We start from the raw sequence: 20,297 nt of genomic DNA, 5'->3' as shown, positions 1-20,297 counted from the left end.
TTTTTACAACGTTTTTTAATCGGTCTTGACCGAGTCCAATAGATATTAACCTAACATATACAAATTATATTCTTTCATTCATACATTATTTGTATACAGTCCCTTCGAAAACGTATAAACAGTGCTTGACTATATTTTATTTAAGAGTTAATAGTGAATCAATCAAACCAATGAGGTCAGAACATGGAGCAGCTAAAGTTTAACGAAAGAGTTATGGAACACTGGCATTGGTAGCCCAAGAAAACAAACACAAATACAAAAGTGACAACCAGCAACAGGCTCTGGGCCCAGCTAGACTGGTCCTAGTCAATTTACAATGCCCGGTGAAGATCAATGGCCCTCTTAAAACTATCTACTCCCTTGCTCATTACCACCTCTTCCGGTAAGCTATTCCAAGGTTCCACTACCCTGCTAAAATAATATTTTTTCTTAATATCCATGTTAGCCTGAGATTTAAATAGCTTAAAACAATGACCCTGTGGTGAGTTTGCATCACCACGATTTGTTTTGTTTCGATTTCGTGATTTCCGCTGGCGAAAGTGCTGTTCCGAATCGGTTCGCATTCTCCTCGCTCCTTGCATGTGTTTGGTTCTTTTTGCGTAACTGATCGTGTAGCTCTGTTGGCGGAGCGCCAATTGCTCCGGGTCTGTGACGTCATGATTGATAACTTTCTCCCTGTATGAGCTGTCTGTTTGTCGGTTAGAATTGGTTTTTGTTTATCATTCCAGATTGTTCTAGAAGCTTTGGTTCGTTGGAACCGTTGGGATTTTTTTTGCTGTAGCACCCTACGGGGTCTACAGAGTTTGAAGGAATGGGGGACGCTATCGGAATTTCGGGGAGACGAGATCGGGCTGCCGTGCGAGATGGTGGCGTTGATGACCGTAAGAGTACCGTTCCATTCTGGACATGCCATAAAAACGAGCATCGGGGAACGATTATGCCAGGTCAACTGATGACCATAATGGGGAAGACTCTTCGTCCGGAATTCCTACAGATAAGTACTAACTGTTGAAAATTTATAGATTTTGGAATATTTTCTATATTTAAAAGTTGGAAATTTTTGCCGTGGAATCGGCTCTTTCGATAAAAAAAAGAAGGTACTGAAAGCTTGGAACAAATCCAAAGGTTTACCGAGTATTATGTATCTTACAAACTTTGGGCCTTTGCCGTGAATTCTTCGGTATGAAATTAAATGAATATGAAAAAATATATAGAGTTGTAAAAAGCAAACAATAATTTCCATAATTATCAGAAGTAAACTTGGAATTATTTTTTGTTCTCTAGATCTTTGGGAAACTCGCTAACGATGCTTGCTTATCACTGGTCGTTGAAATTGAAGTTTTGCATTTTGAAATGCCGCTTTGCTATGTGCTCACTTTTCAAGAATATTAGTAATCTGAACTTATTTTCGATGTGTATGGGGCCAGAACAGAAAGTGTGATATTGGTAAAAAAAGGTATATGTTCTGTGTGCTAACGTTGGTATGAAGCTATATCTGTTGCATGAACATAGTCGGGCACTTGCGTTTTTTTTTAAAGAATTTGGAATTGAAGATTTTATGATGTAAGAAAATATTCCGTCTGGAGGATTGGTATTAATTTTCTGAATATTAATTGTGAGACACGCCACTGTTTTGTTTTGGTTCTGAAGATTAATTGAAATTAAATAAACTGTTTTTTTATGAAAATTCTGACTCCTCATGTTTGAGTCTGGTATTCTTATTACATTACCGTAGTTGTGCATACGGTATTTAAAAAAAAAAAAGAAAACTGTTCTCATCACCACGGATTTGGGTTTTTTGCGACATATCGTTGAGACAACGCAAGGGGAGGTAAACCATGACAGGTGGAATCGATCGGGAAGTTTTTGAAAATAATGTTTTGGAAAATGATTTTGCTTTCATGTTCAAGTTTTACTGTCTTCATCTTCTTCCCGGAATGCTAGCGTCAAGAACATACTCCGTGAGGGCATTTCTGAAAACCTCCTTTTACAGTCATGAATGTGAGAAGAGTCACGTACGGTCCGGCCATCTTCAAAATAACCGTTCATGTATCGATAAGTAACCAAAACTTCGTTATCTTTTATTTATGATTCTTTATATCATACACCCTAATATGACATCCATGTATTTGTCACCCACCTTCAACACCAAGTTATTTATTCTCGTCTCCTTCCACCCCCACCACTTCGTACTTCGTCTTCCATAATATAAAATAATTAGTTTTATTTAAAATTCACCACAGACCCCTTGCCCTGTTTTCAGTGCTAAACTTTAGCCCCATAACATCATTCATTTTAATAAAGTTAAACAACTGAATCATGTCCCCTCGGTCCTCCAGGCTCAGGCTTCAAAGTGTTAAAAAAACAAAGTGTATACAAATTAAAGAAATCTAACCTTTAACTGGTCCAGCTGAGTTCGCTTTTCAGACAGACCCTCTTTGTAGCAAATGGATTGCAGAGTACTTTCCACATCTTTCATCCAGGCCTGAACTTCATTCACCCTGGCCTCGTAGTCGGTCCATTGCTTCAGCAGATCTTCTAAGTAGTCTTGAGAGTGCCTGGCAGCCATTATTGTCGATTGGAAGAGAGTGGCGAAGATCCTTCAGTTCATTTGAGAGATTCTCATGACCGTCTCTGTGAGTGGGACGTCAGAACTTGTTGCAAAGATTCCTCAATGGACCGCAGTTTGGGATCTTCTTCAGGAAAGCTTTCCATGATGTTCTGGAAATAAAATGTGTTAAAAAGTTCAATTCAACAGCTTAACAAGATATGAAAAACAGAAATAAAGATGAATTTTGAAGCTTTCAAGTAGAGTGATTTTCAAACAAAACATCTGCATCAAATTCTTCAAAGATTTACGAAGAAGTAACATTAGCCATAATCAAGAAAAAACTCATACCTCATTCTAAAATATCATAAACAATTAACTAAATATTGTTTATAACAAATATTTTACATGTGTTTCAAAAATGAAGAAGAATAATTTTGACAAAGAAAGAATTTTGAGTCACTTAAGGTGACGGCACCAGTAACAGACATGTTATAAGTCATCGCTCTCTCAGGTTAATTCAATTTTCTGAGCTTTTTAATGTATTTAGACTTTTAAAACTATTTTTCTCTTATGCAACTACATCCCATCTAACATTTGGCTGCTTCTGGATCCTGTGAATTAGTTAATTCTATTTTTATTTGCTCAATTTCATAAAAAAGGTCCGAACTCCAGTAACAGACACTGACAATTCTGATGATACCAAGTAATAGATAGGATGAGTAAATAAACAAGAATTCCCCTTTTCTCTTCAAAATGTACAAAAGTTCTTTATTTTTTAGATCTAAAGCCTTATTAAATTTTAAATGTAACATGAAACAGCGCCTGGCCTCGTAGTGGCTGTTCATGACCTTCCACCACTGCCTTGTAAATACCAACTGGCTCATAAAGTTCACTTTGATAACACTAGATGGTTGCACCGTATTGATGGGTCACAGCAACATCCGTTTTACCCGCCTAAAATTCTTATTACTTAAATCCAAACTCATGAAAGTCTGTTATTGGACCCTTGCCTGTTACTGCTGCCGATACCCTATTCCACTTTTTTTCTAACTGCATTCAATGACTAATGCAATACTTAAAAAAAAATGATTTACACAATGCACAGTTGAAAATGTATGCTGTTTAATTTTAATAAAAAGCAGTTCACACAAAAAAATAAAATTTATAAAATGTAAGCTTTGTTTAACTAAGCTTAATCAGAATTTGTAAAATAATATTAATAGTAACATTAAAAAAAATGTTAATGCTCATACCTTAACTTTTTGCAAACTGGCCAGTAAAGATATTCTGTCTAAGTTAGTGTCGTTACAAGCCATTATCACAGATTCAGTAAATGATAGCCAATTCTTCAATTCAGCTGCTGCTTTGTTGAAGGACTCATGGTCACTCACGGATTTTTCATAAAACGTTATATATTGCTGAAAAATATTTCATACTTATTAACATGAAAGGAAAAAAGCCAGAAATGTACAGAAGCTATCATGGTAATGTTTTAACAAATTGAACTGCACAATGTCTTGCATATTTTATGTTTTCAAAACATAAATCAACTCCTTTAAATACAAATTCAAGGTAGTCTATTTTTGTCCTTAGTGTTTTAAAGCACATATTTGATATTTACACTCAGTGGCGCAATAGTCTATAGGAGCAAAGGCTTCCTGTGACTATCTCAGCTTTTGTGACCAAGTAGACTGGGGTGCAAAGACAGATGTCCCCTTTAGGTGGTCAGACGAATGCAGAGACACATGGGCTTAGTTCCCGAACAAGATTGGTACTCATTTTATTGACTCAGTAAAGAGTTGAAAGGCCAAGTCCACCCAGCCCAACCCCGGAATTGAACCTGGGTCTGACGCCGAAGCGTGAAGAGCTACCACAAAGCCACTGGGCTCCATATTTGACATTTATATAAGGTAGTTTGAAAAATATGTATCAGACTTATCAAAAATTACCAATTGCCTTTGAAATTATATTTTGATTTGTTTCATGCTTTTTAAAAATAGTTTTACTGTAGGTTAAGGCCACAATATTTGAAGCAAATTATTAAAAAAAAATAAAAAAAAATCAAGTAGCTCCAGTAGTCTTTACTGCAGCTACCTAAAAAAATGTTGCAAAAAAGTCCCCTAAACAAATATTTCTTAAATAAAAAAAGGGGGGGGGGGAGACAAAAAAAAAGAGTGTGTTGTCATTTTATCTTCAACAGAAAATAAAGTTAAGAACTTTTATCAAAGCAACTTCTAAACACATTCTATACTTTAAAATACCATGAAACAGTTATAACCATAAGTGTCATTAACAAGTTACCTCACAATTTTCTTTCAATATTTTGTGTTTGGAGGCCAAATCTTTTATGATTTGTTCAATGTTTTGGTCTAATGAGGGCAAACTGTCAACAGCAAATTGGAGATCTTCTATCGCTTGCTCATGACCCTTCACATCAACCAATAATGCCTGAAAGTATTTTAAACAACTATGAATATAAAAAAATGCAAAAAAAAAAAAAAAAAAACTAATAACCAGCATTAGAAATATTAAAAAAAAAAAAAAAAAAAAGTTGGCCCTTTTGGACCTGCAAATGTAGACAATGTGACTGTCAACTTTAAAATTCAACGTGAAATTCATTAACCCATTAACTTAAAAAAATGTTTTTCACAAATTACACACATTCAAGACATGGTATTAAAGCACTTTTTTTTAAAAATGAGATTAGGACTTCTATTGCTGAACTAGCAGTTGGAAAATTGATTGCATCATTTTTTAAAAAACGATTTTTTATCGACAGTCATTAGCTTCCAAAAACAATATTTTTGATGAAGGACAATGATTTGTCTTTGATATGAATGCTTGCATGCATTTATCTTCAATTAATTCAGAAAAAAGAAATCATTATCATGCTAAAATTAAAGCGAACATTTTGTAAGAAAACTAAGCGTGCGAACAATTTTTTTTTTTTAATGTGGTGTAACCATAAATGAAATTATTCTTTAACTTAGCAGAAATATGTTAAAAAAAGAAAGAATAAATAACTAAAAAATTTATGTTTTTCTCCTTTAAGAAGAACATCACAAAAAATTTGCTTTTTTTTTATTTCCAAGAAAAAAGAACAAAAATATTAACACAGTCAGAAACAAATGCAAATATTTCAATCAAAAATTAGAAGAAAAAACATTAAAGCATTTTCAAAAAATATAAAAGACTTTCAAGAGCTACTTCATCACAGAACTGGAAATGTTTTCTATTCACTCTCCACTATTCTTAACTAATGTACATACTTAACACATTAATGATGTATCACACTCACAAAAAAAAAAAAAAAAAAAAATCTTCACAAGCCTGCAATAAATTATACTTTGTGGTTGATGGAATAAAAAGAAAAAACCAAGTACCTTGTAAAGCCTCAACAAGCTCTTTTTCTCATCCAAGTTCAATCCTAATTTTGGAGAATCTGAGAAGTTGTTGGAGCAATTTGCGGTCCACTGCTGGAGCCTTTGGAATGATTCATCGAATTCGGACCATGAGAATTGTGTTGATTGGAGGTTCCTTTCCAGGCTAGATGCACCATTGAAAACCTTGTCAAATGCAGATTGTAAGTTTTGCATCATCACCTGGGCTGTCTCCCACCCTTCTTGAGAAGAGCCCACTTGCAGCTGTTCACCATATTGCAATGTTGCACTCAGCAAGTTCAACCCTTCATCTTTAGATTGCAATAAATCCTAATTCAGACAAAAGCACAATGTTAACATACATTACTCAATTTTTGCACATAGTACAAGAAGAAAGAAAGTATATGAGTACCTAAAAGCAAGGAGTGGAAATGAAAAAAAACTGAAATTTTGAGAGAGCTAGTGCAAGTGACAGAGCTTTGTTTTGTGGTCGCAAAATGTTGGTGGCAGCCCTGATACGGAGCGCTATCAAGAATGATTTCAAAGAAACCATTTCCTAGAATCTTATTCTTGTTTTAGATAAAAAACTTCTTCATTCCCTTAAATCCATTTGCATATCACTGTATCAACCCCCGCAAATGAGGCAGTGAAAAGCAAAAGGATGTAAGTGGACATTTTGAGTAAAACACGTTTAAAGATAAGGTCCTAGGTAGGCTTTCATTGAAAAGTTTCTCTAAATCATGCTGTATAACAGAACCTGCCAGGGCTACTAGCACTACATCTGGCCCCAAGACAGAGGAGAGGTTCACCTACCATTTGTACTGGTTTATTTCCAAATTTTTAATTTTTCCACCAATATCCTTTTGCTTTGCACTACTTGAATGAATATTAGTTTTCCTTTTATTAAAAATCATTTCTCGTTCATTATTTTGATTACTTTTTTAAAATTTAAAACTTCTTGAGTTAATTTCGGCAAAATTTTTCAAAATTCTAGATGTTTTATGGTTTTTATTAATTAATCTTACATTTTTGGCATGCCCTAATTTATTTTGTCACTTTAAAACTATTGTTTGGCATAATATAACCTTTTAAGACTCTTCTATCATAAAATTCAATTTGACCGATCCCAAATGTATCAAACTAATGCATGAGAGATCAAACCAGTCACAATGGCTGCTTTCTTACCTCAACAAGGTTCAGCTTCTGAGTAAGTGTCTCACAATTATTGTAAGGCATCGAGTTGACTTTAGCAAATCGTGAGGCAGCATTTTCAATCCATTCAGAACATGTTTTGTATTTTTCATTGAATTGCAGATGATCAGTAACATGCTGTTCACACTTCCTAGCGAGTTCCTACAATATATAGAGAAGGGAAATATTTTATTACAATAAATAAATAAATAAATAAAAAACTCATACACCATCAGAAATTTGGCCATAACATTGCATCTTGTAACTAAGAAAGTACCTTCGGTCACCTTTTTTCTCAATCATGGTTGCTATGGTTATGCTTGAATCATCTCAAATTTAAATTAAAAAAAACTTTGCTCTGTCAAAAAATGGAGTGAATATAGAAAAATTGAATAACATAAACAAAAGTAGGTAGTAGAAAATGAAACATATTTTCATACATAGCCGTTTCATCAACTTTCCTTTCATGATACAACGGAAAAAGTTAATTATCTTCTCCAGATGGGAAGAAATGCTTTAAGCATTATAGCTGTGGTGCTCAACCTATGGTCTGCAGGCCACATTCGGCCTGAAAAACTGATCTGTGTGGGCCGTTGTTTTATTCAATGATAAAAATCGAAAAGCACGATTAGTGACAATGTCACAAATTTAGAGCCGAATATACAGAAATTGAGTTCTGAAAAACATGTATTTAATAAAATAAGCATATAGTAATTGATAACAACAATGATTGGTTTGTAGTTTTCTATGATATGAACAACTATATGAAAAACATGTATTTAATAAAATAAGCATAGAGTAATTGATAACAACAATTATTGGTTTGTAGTTTTCTTTCCTTTCCCATATTTTCATTTGCTTAGAAAATTCTAAAATTTTATGCATGCTGTGGCCAACAAGAAGGATTTTATATAAGGTGCAGCTCTCGGACAGAAAAGGGTTGGGCCTAACTACATTATAGCATTCTATTTCTCTTGCTTTGTCTCCTAGTATGCTACTTTGGTAAGTTGTTCAACTTGTTGTAGAATCAATGTATTTCTTTTGAATCATCCTTTAAAATCCAACCTTAGAAATTGCTCCTTTCTTGTATTTTTCTCATCCAACTTCCAGGAAAAAAAAGGAAAAAAAAAGGAAAAAAAAAAACAGATTTAAAATAAAATTAGTTTTATGAAAACGGAAAATTTACAGGAAATAGAAGTTAGTTCCAACTACCCGATAACTTAGACTATTCAATTTGGAAATAGGAAGAGTGCACTGAATACATATATGAATGCATAAATATACATCACACCAAGAAGTACAATAAAAAAGTAAAGACATCTTAGAATAAAATATATCTATGCTGCTGTGCTAAGCACAAAACTTGCATCTGCACTTTTTATCAAAATTAAATTATTGTCATGAGGTAGTTCTTTATGACATATTTTACCTATATATAATGTTTTATAGCAATTTATGAATAGAATATTTAAACTTAAAAAATCTGGAAAAGTGGAATCTGAATCAAACATATGGAAGCCTAAAACTTTAACCAGCAGTTTTTATTTTGAGCTCAGCTGCGGATACAACTTTTGTGCTTTGCAGGACATAATGAGACAAAAAATTTGAAAACTAACTTTGCAAGTCAGAAGCATAGATTGGAAGCGAGACGTGAGCTGTGAAGTTCCCATGGAAATTCTCATTTCTCCACTAGATGCAATCAGCTCTTGTGACTCATCAGACAGAACATCGAAATCAGCTTCTCGAGCACGAAGCTCATTGAGTAATGCCTGGGAAAGAAAGGGAAATCCAACATAATACACGGCACTCAAAACTTTCACATGAATTAATGCTTGAAGACGGCACAAGATCCTTCCAAAATATTTGTTTTTCTTTAAAGCAAAAGATTGTTTGAACTGTTTAAAAGCCCCTCCCCCTTTTTTTTTCCCTTTTGAATAGTCGTACGTTCATTGAGAATGATATGACTTATGTGGTTTAAGTTAAGTATAATTATTTTAAATTTTGGGCTCCCCCCCCCCCAAGTGCCCTGTGGGGATACTTTTCCCATAAAAATATTATGCCCAATCAGGAGGTATTGAAATTTGTAAAAAAAATATTTAGATGCTAAACCTTTTAATAAGAAATTTCTCTAAAGTTAACAAATACTAAAATGTCTTGGATAAAAAATTCACTGAATCAAAGGAATACCAATCAGTCAATGTTTTCAAAATCATTGTGGAACATTTTAATATAATTCAGCTTTTCTCAAAGATTTAATTTAATAAATCTTAAGTAAAGAACTGTAGTTTGGGTTTCTTATCAGCTGCTTGCAGTCATCAAAAGAAGCTTATTATGCAATCTGACTTTGTATTTTTCTTTAGATATGTGTTATATAGTTTAAATTTATAAACTTGAAAGCATATTAGCCCAGTTCAAATTCCACACAATTTAATTTAAATGCATACGCAGTGGATTGAGTATGATCGTTCCAATGAATGCAGTATTCATTAATTTTCCCACAGAGGATAAAAATCTCAAATTCTTTTGTAATGTCTTCATTTCTTATTTTGTCCATAAACATGCAGTCCTTTAGAGATTTTCGGAAACTGTATCTCCACTTCCTGGGTTCTGGTTCTATTCTTAGATACTCAAAAGTCCATGTTTCTGAGCCACATAGCAAACTGGGAACTGATACGACCTTCTCAAATTTCAGTTCTATTTCTTATCCTGTTTCCTTTTAGTGTCCTAAGAGTGCAACAAATGTTTTGGAATTTGTGTAGCTGTTTTTGGTCATCTATATCATAAATACACCGCAAGCTTAGTCATTCACAGCATTATGTATCATCAGTCAGCATCATGTTTTCCTGCCTTAGCCCTAGCTATAGGGTGATAACTTACTGAAATCATCTATATCAGTCAAAGGTGATGTTACATCCTAGATAGGTGAACTGTCTTACTTGTTTGATAATTTTATTACCAATAATGATTTTTGTTCTATTGGCTCTTTTCTTTCAAATTCTATCGTTTTCGTTTTTGAAATTGAGATTTTCATATTATAATCTTGAGAAATTCCATAAAGTAAATGGGTGGATTTTTGAAAGTCATCTTCATTTCACTGAATTATAATTTGGTCATCAGTCAACAGCAATGCCAAACAATTATGTATTGACACTAGTAGACACATTCAGATGGAAACCAGTATTTATTGAAAGTTTCCATGTTCATATGATGTCATCAATATAGAGGGTCAGAGACAGCCCCCCAGCCTTGTTAAACTCTTTGGTTAGTTTCAACTTCCTCCACATCAATTAGTATTTTGTATAGGGATTAGCATGCTTGAATCCAATGCTAAAGGGATTCATCCTTTTTGCATTATAATCTAAAGTATTTCTCTGTCTACACAATTGAAAGTATTTTTATAGTCTATGAAAATGATGATGACATTGGTTTTTTGCAATTACAGTTTAAAAAAATTAACCTCTTACATAAACGATGATCACAAAAGTTCTCTCATAAACAAGTATGAAAAAACTACTACTTATTTATAATTTAAAATTCAAAACCACTTATCTAGCTTTCATAGATTATTGGAAACAATGTTTTTAAAAAAGTGAGGAACATCTAGGTTGTTTTAGGCATTTGATGGTGAGAATCTTATACTATAAAATGCAAATAAAACTGTCCTATTTGAAATGAGGAGCTTTAAAAACATATAATGTTTAAAATTTTACTCTGTCAAATTCAAAGAATTCATATGACAGTCAACAAGTAACTTTGCCAGTGGTTTGTAAGGTTGCTTTACCAGATCTTATCTTGATTGTTTGTTTCATTTTTTAAGTTTCTTTCAAAGTTTTTAAAGTTTAATGATTGTAAATAGTAGGAAAAACACAAGTTGTTTATTTAGTAAAAACATTTTTGTTTTTAATTTGTAGGGAATGGAATACAAACCATTTGATTTCGGTATAAAATGTACACACTTCATTATGCCATTTTTCAAAATTTGTGTCTTGCCTGAAAATGTGCCCTTTTGGATATTTATTGCGCCTTTTTATATAGCATGTTTTTTTTTTTGGTTTCAGCACCAATTTTTAATGGTTTTATTTAAAAAAATTTCTAATAGCTATTAAAGTTAGAATTGAGGTGGTCAAACGATGAGTGAAAACCTTTTTTTAATGTTAATTTGGATCATAAATTGAGACATAAAAACAAAATGTGATGAAAACAAGATCACTACTTACGCTGCCAGTGAGTTCTGTACTGTTAGCATGCTGGATAACCAACAATTTATGGGCCTGTATATCTTCAAGCAAAGTCTGTACCAACACAAAGCACCCAAGATGCAACACACAACAAACATGCATAGCAAAACAATAAAAATCGTTAGGCAAACTACAACTACTAGAAACCAAAACACCAGAAGCTTTTTAAACTATAAAAACACTAAAATGCAAAATGTACTTTTTTTTTCTAAATCAATAATGCATAATTTAAGAAATAAATAGTTAATATTTGAAAACAGACCAAAAAATATACCACATATGCTCAGCTAGCAAAATAAAATAAAATTATAAAGCCAACTAAAATAACTACAACTAAATACAGTAGAGCTCCAATCATCCAAACACCAACTATCCAAATCGCTGATTATCCAAATCGTTTTCAGAGTTTTAGAAAAAAAAAAGAAGATGGAAAGGTGCTGCAATTAGCAAAATAATGACTATGTCAATACGCTATTCTCTCCTCAAAGCTAGCCAAGCAGTTTACTTTGACAGAGATATTCAATGACTTTCATGCAAGTGCGGTATGTACATACTGTATTAATGTACAGCACTTTAAAGTTCACTTAACAAGTAAAAGTGTTGCCTTTTAATTTGATTAGTTAAAAGCTCTTTTCCTTTAAAAATAGTTCACTTCTCCAGTTGTCAACATGCCTCATTAATTAATGTCAAAACAGGCCCTTTGTAAGAGGAAATCCAATTATCCGAATTTTTGATTATCTGAATGGGGCACTGTCCCAATTGATTTGGATAGTTGGAGTTCTACTGTAATCCTGAAAAGCATGTTAGGTATTCCAAAAGTGTACATAAAAAGTAGTCGAAAACTTTGTACTGCATAGTGAATAAAATTTGACAACGTATATAAAGTACAAATACAAAATGAAAAAAGTTAAAAAACCAGCAAACAGCTGTTTCGGCACTCTAAAATACAAATGCCATCATCAGTGCAAATAAAAACGAAGACAGGTTCAACCCGACTAAAACACAGTTGAGGTGAACATTGGAATGAGAGACGAGTTGTAAAAGATATGAGAGCAGTACCGGAAACGATGACGTCAGGGTTACGTCAGAACTACAGAGGACAGTTGCACTCAGGAGAAAAACGTCACGGACAAAAAAATAAATCAAATAACAGACTTCCAAACATTAGGAAAAGGGGGAGTGCTAGACAAATCATTGACGATTAAATTAGCATTTTTCCATATGTAATATGACTCCCAAAAATCTAAATCATGAATGGACGAACACTCGTGAATAACATTGGCGGAAGAAAAAATAAAATTATGGCCACAAGACCAACAATGTTGAGCAATAGAGGAGCGTTTGAGATCCTGTTTTTTGACGTAGTTTTCGTGTTCTTTTATCCGGAATTTGAGGGATCGTCGAGTCTGCCCAATGTAGGCTAATTTGCACTGGCAGGAAACACTATAAATGCCCCATTTGTCAAGGTTCAGAACCAGACTCGACGATCCCTCAAATTCCGGATAAAAGAACACGAAAACTACGTCAAAAAACAGGATCTCAAACGCTCCTCTATTGCTCAACATTGTTGGTCTTGTGGCCATAATTTTATTTTTTCTTCCGCCAATGTTATTCACGAGTGTTCGTCCATTCATGATTTAGATTTTTGGGAGTCATATTACATATGGAAAAATGCTAATTTAATCGTCAATGATTTGTCTAGCACTCCCCCTTTTCCTAATGTTTGGAAGTCTGTTATTTGATTTATTTTTTTGTCCGTGACGTTTTTCTCCTGAGTGCAACTGTCCTCTGTAGTTCTGACGTAACCCTGACGTCATCGTTTCCGGTACTGCTCTCATATCTTTTACAACTCGTCTCTCATTCCAATGTTCGCCTCGACTGTGTTTTAGTCGGGTTGAACCTGTCTTCGTTTTTATTTGCACTGATGATGGCATTTGTATTTTAGAGTGCCGAAACAGCTGTTTGCTGGTTTTTTTAACTTTTTTCATTTTGTATTTGTACTTTATATACGTTGTCAAATTTTATTCACATTCCAAAAGTGTGCAACTTAAAATATGCAAATGTGTTTCAAAATTGCATTTTGTATAAAAACTTTAAGAAAATATTTCACAATTGTTTATAACTCTGTCAATGATATTTGCATATTTGAGGGGGAAATCTTTTATAATTTCTAAATAATCTTGCTAATAACGTATGCCATCAATCTCACTTAAACTTAACTTTTTTTTTGTCTGCACCTTTCAAGTATAATTGCGAGTTGTACTTGATTTCATATATTTTTGTAAAATAAGTTACTAAAGAAAAATAGTTGTCTTCCTAATAAAACGAATGAAATGTCATTATTGCAGTGAATTTGAATGTGACCGTTGGAATTCCTCTGGGTAGAGACAAGATGATAAACTTAACTTCTAAATCCAAAATCTTGTTTCCTCTGTAATTGTGAAAAGTTTCAACTCATGTTTAAGTTCTTTTAGGCCGCAATGTACAATGTTTCTTTAGATTTTTGTATTCTTACAGCATTTTAGGATAACATATATCATTATACTTAACCCAGAAAGTAAATTATCTACAAATGGGCAAAAAAAAAAAAAAAAAAATGAAAATGAAAATACTGCTTTTAGGTTAGGACAGCATATATTCAGTTTTATGCAGCACTTCAGCTTTTCCTTTTTTTCCAGACATTTGTAAGACATAAGATTTTATCAAAAGTAGTTGCTTTTTCAAACTGTAACCAATGAATTAAAATTTGAAGCTTCGTTTTTAGGTGCTAAAATTAATTCAAAGAGCAAAACTAGTTGAAACTGAGATCAGAGTAGGAATTTGTACAGGGTTCCCATGTCAAAACCCAGTCAGAAACGAGGGGCACGGCCCTTGCAGGGGCCCAGCTCAAAAACAGAGTAGTGCAAATTTTATACATTTAGGGCAAGCAAATGGACACGATGCCAGCCTCGGCGGTCCTGGTTTTGTATATCCAGCTGTAATTTATTGGAATCTTTAATTTCAATATATATTGTATGGATTATATATACCTTTAAAATAAATGAATCCACTCTTAATTTCAAATTTGAATAGTTTAAAGAGGTTTGAGATTTTATGTATTTTAACTTAAAATGTGAACAGAAAAATCTTATTTTGAGTGAAACTAAATGTATAGAGGATTAAGTTCATTGTAAGCAATATGATAAACTACTATAAAAAGATGTATTTCTAAGAAAACGTTTTTTTTTATATGTATATATAAAATTAAAAAAAAAAAAAAAACTGCAATATTGTCAGATAAAAAATAACATTTATCTCAAAAACATAAAATTAATATAATTTACTAACAAGAGATTGTTGATAACTTTACTCAAAATTCTGGAGCACATTTAAATAGAAAACAATTGCATGTAAAAAAAAAGAGTCAATTTATTCTATTTAATTAAGTGCTACTTAATCACAAAATATTAAAAAAGTAAAAACATAAAAGAGACAGAAAAAGCAGTTGTCATTTTTCATTAAAACATAATATGAAGAATCATTTAAATACATATTGACAAACTGAAGCACATTTTAAATTCTTGACAGTTAGTAAAGATTAAATTATTTTGAAGGAATTTATGAATGATAAACAGAAGTTTTAAATTAGCGTGATAAGTAGAAATTTTTTTGTAAAATGTTATAGATTACCATAGTTGATATAGTGTTTGCTACATTTCAATTTGATGTGGTTGAATCACTTTTCAAAAAATTTAAGGGAATATTTTAGTTATTCCAAAAGTTGTACACAGCAACTTTTGCATAACACATGCAAAGAAAGTAAAGGTTACAAACTTGGGATTAACTTAAACACATCATCTTTGAAATCTGTAAATGCAACTTAAACATAAAATGTATACATTTGATTAAACTGTGAAGCTAATTAAAGCATAAACCCTGACAAAGAAAGGAAAAAGTTTAACGATTCCTCAATTTCGCAACAAGAATCTAAAAAATAAACCAATACTTCATAATTGGACAAGGTAAGATCATTAATAGTTCAGAGGATTTGTAGTCAACTCAATAGACATCACACTATCCTTAGCAGTACTTAACTATCGATTTCAAGTAGATCATATGCTAACAAAAGAAGCATTAAAGCTTTCAATAAATTGCAATATTAAATTCCCTAATGAGGACACCAACTCTCCATAAGAAAGATGAAAAAGCTCCGATGGTTACAAAAGCTGTCTTTGAAACACAAATACAAATGTGACGATCAGCAACAGGCTCTGGTCCCAGCTAGGCTGGTCTTAGTCAGTTTATTAGTCTCCAATGAAGATTAATGGCCATCTTAAAGATATCCACCCTTTTGCTCATTACCTCCTCTTCCGGCAAGCAGTTCCAAGTGCCCTTGACCCTACTAAAGTAGTAATTTTTCCTAATTTCCAGATTAGCCTGAGACTTGAATAGCTTAAAACAATGACCTCTCCTCTTGCTTTCCAGGCAAAAATTTAACCCATTCCACTTTCATCACCACTTTAATTTTTATAAATTTAAACAACTGAATCATGTCTCTCTAACTCTCCTGTACTCCAGGCTATACATATTAAGCATTCTTGCATTATAATCAAAATCTAAAAGTCACTTTACTAGCCTAGTAGCCCTTCTTTGAACCTTTTCTAATAAAGAAACGTCTTTCTTCAGCTAAGGAGATGAAAAAAAGGTAAACAATGGTTTCTCCTTTAGAGGTATAGGATAAATAATAATATCACAGATAAACTTTCAATCACTCACACCCTTTTTCTTTTGAAAGAGGATCTTTCAAGACCTTATTCTCTGGTATTATTTTACCATGCTAAACCTTCTTGCAAAAAGCAATGCTAGACCAAGACATTAACAACATGCAAGATCATCAAAAGTATTACGAATTCTGAAGAAGTAAAAGACAAATAGCAATTCAAACATCTCGAAAACTCAAAACCATTTATGTTAGCCAATTTTTTTTCCTATCACAAGTCTCCCTGATCTATGACCATAGTTCTAAATTAAAAGCTTTATATAGGAAAAAAACGTTGTTAGGTTTTTTCTTGGTAATTAGACATGCACACATTAAAAATCAAGTTGAATATGATTGATGCATTATCATTCAATTCAAGGGAAAATATGCTAGTTGTATCATGCAAAGATATTAACCAGAGTAGGCTCACAGCAATAAGTTACCTGAAATTTATCTCTTTGCTCGGATTTCTCTTCCACAGTTGTTTTGAGGGAGAAGTCCTTCACCTTTTGTTCCATACTTTCTAACCAGTTGGTCATGGCATTGCACTTTTCATCATAAAGCTCCCACTGTTTAATCTTCTCACCAATTTCTCGTAATGTTTCATCCACATTGGTGGAAATATCTTCAAATTTCTTTTCACATCCAGCATGACCCTTGACAAGAAGCTCAAAATCTTTTGGAATGATTAGATTGGATAATTTGTTAATACTTTTACCATAATTTTCTATTTTCTTACCACCTTCTGGTAATTGATCTTTCAAAATCTATAAAAGAACAGAAGACTATAACATGATTTAAGGGTCATTTAATAGCATTCACATGCCCTGTATTGCAACATTTTTTATGCCTTGAGCAACATTAATGAAAAATTTCTAAAAAAAACAGTGCTAATAGGTTACTTTTTTTTTTTTTTTTGAGGAGCTATTAAACTTTTGCAATGTAAAAGCAAAAAAAACAATATTCACCTCAAGGTTTTTTCTAGTAATTTTCACAATGAAAATTCATTCACTGATACCTAAATATACATTTTTGTAAATTATCAAATTCACTAAAGTTACTTATGTTAAACACCAGCATTCTAATGAAAACCAATACGACAAATTTATTTAAATTATTCTTAATTTAAACAGAAGTATTAATTAAAATAAAGCATTTATAGTCTGATATGTTGAAAAGAAATTGACGCCTATTAAACATTGAAAAACCTTTAGAACAATGTAAAATAAAACATTAAGTTATTTTTCTCAGACGTGAAGTAAAATCCTTTTTAATGACCCTTAATTTTTCGCTTTTAGTAAGAACCATAATCTTATAAATATTATAGCATTGCAGCATTCAACCGGCATTCCCAAAATTTATCTGATCATCTTCTGTACATCAAAAAAACTAACTTTAATAACAATATCTCTTGACAAATAGTACACTGAATGCCATACTTTCAATTTTTCTTCTTTAGCTGCGAGTACAGTCTTGTTGCCAGTTAGGTCACAACACAAACTGACTTTTTCTTCACTTTTCAGGCACCATTCATCACAGGTTTCTTTTTCATTTTGGCACTGGTGGTGCATGTTTGAAATGGATTCCATTTTGGCAACATGGTCCTAAGATACATTAAATAAGAGAAATCAAAACTATAAAACAGATGCAAGAAATTGAAAAACCAAAATCTTTACTAAAATAAAGCTCAAAGTCTCTCTGTCGGGATATCTGGATGTCTGGATCTCTGTGACATGCACAGCACCTAAACCGTTCAGCCGATTTTCATGAAATTTGGTACAAAATTAGTTTGTAGCATGGGGGTGTGCACCTTGAAGCAATTTTTCAAAAATTTGGTTTTGTTCTTTTCTATTCCAATTCAAAGAACATTTTCCCGAGCAAAATTATCATAAGATGGACGAGTAAATTACCAAGTTATCATAACGTGGAACCGTAACATGGGCAAGCCAATTGGCAAGAAATTCATCATACATTATTTGTTTGTAATTACACAGGCGAACCAAAAGATCTTTTAATTTTCTACTGGGGCAAAGCCGTGTGGGTACCACTAGTAAATAATTAAAATTACTTGCGAAATGAATGCTATAAAAATGCAAAGTACAAAGTGGAGAAATCTAACAATTGAGGGGAATTATCCACTGAAGTATTACATTAAAAAAACTGATGGAGAATTACAATGAATAATCAAAATTGGAAGCAAATTATTCACAACTGTACAAGAACATAGTTTATACCTTAATAACAGACACAAGGGAATGAAAGCGAGCAGCTGCTTCATTGACTGAGAGTGGTAAATCCTCTTCCTTCATAAGTGGTGCTACAGATTGCACTTTAGCATGTAAGACATCTAATTGACGTTTGTATAGCTCTGTCTCTTGCTGCAGTGCCTAAAAAATAAATTTTCAACCTCATTAGTATAAACCGCGGTTCGAAATTGCAACGCATTATCAATAAAGAAATGAATTTGTTTTTGTTTTCCTTCAATCTTTATACTTTTTCCTGTTCCTAAATTTTACTAAAAGTTTTTTAGAAATTTCAAAGACCAACAGAACTAATAATTTCAAAAGGTTTTCAGTGATTAAATGTAGTGAAAAGCTTTCATGCCACTAGAAAAAACTTTAAATACATATTATTATAACCACAATTTTTTGCTGAATTCTCGGTGTCTTAAAAATGATTTAAATCAAATTACAGTAAAATAAAAAAGTTACACAAAAGAAATTTTGAATTTGGAAAAATGTGGAGATTAAAACAATAATAACAATAAGCAATAAGTTACCGCCCTTAAGCCAGGGCTAAAGCAGAAGTACATGCAATATACAAACAGCCCGGTTACGCCTTCCAGAGACTGCAGTCTTGTCCTTGTTATGAGCTAATCAGTCTGCAATTGGGAATATTTGAGCTGAAGGCAGATATTATCTCATTGAAACTGAGAGTGCAAGCAAATTGGTAGCTAAAATTAATTTAACATACTATCTAGAGTTTGCAACGATTATGCACTTCAACTCGTAAGTTGAAAACAATGCTTGGGTAACAAGCAGTAAGTTACCCTACTTAAGCCAAAGCTTAGCCAGAACTATATGCGATAATGGAAAATACATATAGTATTAATAAAACAAAACATACATCAATAAGACAAAATAAGCAACTCAAAATAAAATACAGGAGCACTAGCTATGATTAAAGAGTCATAAACATTTTATTTTAAGTTTAAAAAACATACTTTGAAACATTAAATGTATGCATGATGCAGCAACAAATAAACAACATACCTTATACTTCAAAAGTCTAGGAGACAGATCTTGCAATGAAGGTAGATTAACATCATCAGATGAAAGAGTTTTTTCAGTACTATTCATCCAATTTAAGATCTAAAAAATAAAACGAAACAGAAGCACGATTGAGAATTTTCTATATTTACTAAATAATCAATAATAGTCTGTGATTTGCATGTGGCTCAGTATCCATTATTTCCCACTTTTTTTTAAAAAAATTAAACAATTTCATACCTTCCAGGAGACAAAATCACCAGCTAATTAAACTTGGCTGCACTAGTAATTGCAACTATAAGCCTATACGATGGAAGGGGTTACAAAGTAAAGTGGTGCATCATATATACAGTAGAGAACCAATTATCGGGGAAGTTCGGGACCATCGCTGTCCCGGATATCTGAATTTCCCGGTTTTCTGGATCGCTAAAAAGCGCTATTGGCCGTTTGTTTATGAAACTTATATTACAATAATAAATAGTAATACATATTAAAATAAGAAGAAAACAGTTCTTAAATGCTTATTATTGAAAGTTATCCATAAGACCTGAGACCCTCACATTCATTATGAAAAGGGGGAAAAAACCACTTTTCCTTGTTTTAAAACAAAAGAAAATGAAGGGAAGGACAAGCAACAAGTTTTTGAACATAAATGTGCGATTTTTCTACTGTAGTGTATGAAAGAATTTGTTTTCTTGAGCGCGCTTTTTTTTTTTAAATTTCTTGCAAAGGTTTGGTGTTTGCGATTACGGTACTAAAAAAAATTGTTATTGATAACTATTACTTTTGCATTAAGTTCATACCAATAGAAATTTGATTTATGAGTCTTGCGTTTAACGATTTCTAGATTCCACGATCAACTAACCAAAAAATTTGCAAATCTGGTTTTCGGTGTTTCCCGCGCTTTTTCGACGTCATTTACGCTCCAAA

The 20,297-nt window shown here is 32.6% G+C and overlaps 1 protein-coding gene across 1 annotated transcript in view; it reads right to left on the bottom strand.

The window, feature by feature from the left end:
* The window catches only part of LOC129223276 (muscle-specific protein 300 kDa-like), a 175,047-nt gene that overhangs the window by 31,107 nt on the left and 123,643 nt on the right, over nucleotides 1-20,297 (bottom strand). Inside the window, 12 exon segments of the mRNA XM_054857842.1 lie at nucleotides 2,396-2,587; nucleotides 2,589-2,642; nucleotides 2,644-2,721; nucleotides 3,805-3,969; nucleotides 4,853-4,999; nucleotides 5,935-6,261; nucleotides 7,117-7,284; nucleotides 8,739-8,891; nucleotides 16,542-16,865; nucleotides 17,538-17,702; nucleotides 18,333-18,485; nucleotides 19,371-19,469. Of these exon segments, the coding sequence (XP_054713817.1) occupies nucleotides 2,396-2,587; nucleotides 2,589-2,642; nucleotides 2,644-2,721; nucleotides 3,805-3,969; nucleotides 4,853-4,999; nucleotides 5,935-6,261; nucleotides 7,117-7,284; nucleotides 8,739-8,891; nucleotides 16,542-16,865; nucleotides 17,538-17,702; nucleotides 18,333-18,485; nucleotides 19,371-19,469 (2,025 nt within the window).

Source organism: Uloborus diversus, chromosome 5 (genome assembly GCF_026930045.1).
Source record: "Uloborus diversus isolate 005 chromosome 5, Udiv.v.3.1, whole genome shotgun sequence".
Classification (NCBI taxonomy): Eukaryota; Metazoa; Arthropoda; class Arachnida; order Araneae; family Uloboridae; genus Uloborus; species Uloborus diversus.
The sequence above is the reverse complement of the archived record's forward strand: the minus strand, read 5'-3'. Positions and strand labels throughout refer to the sequence as shown.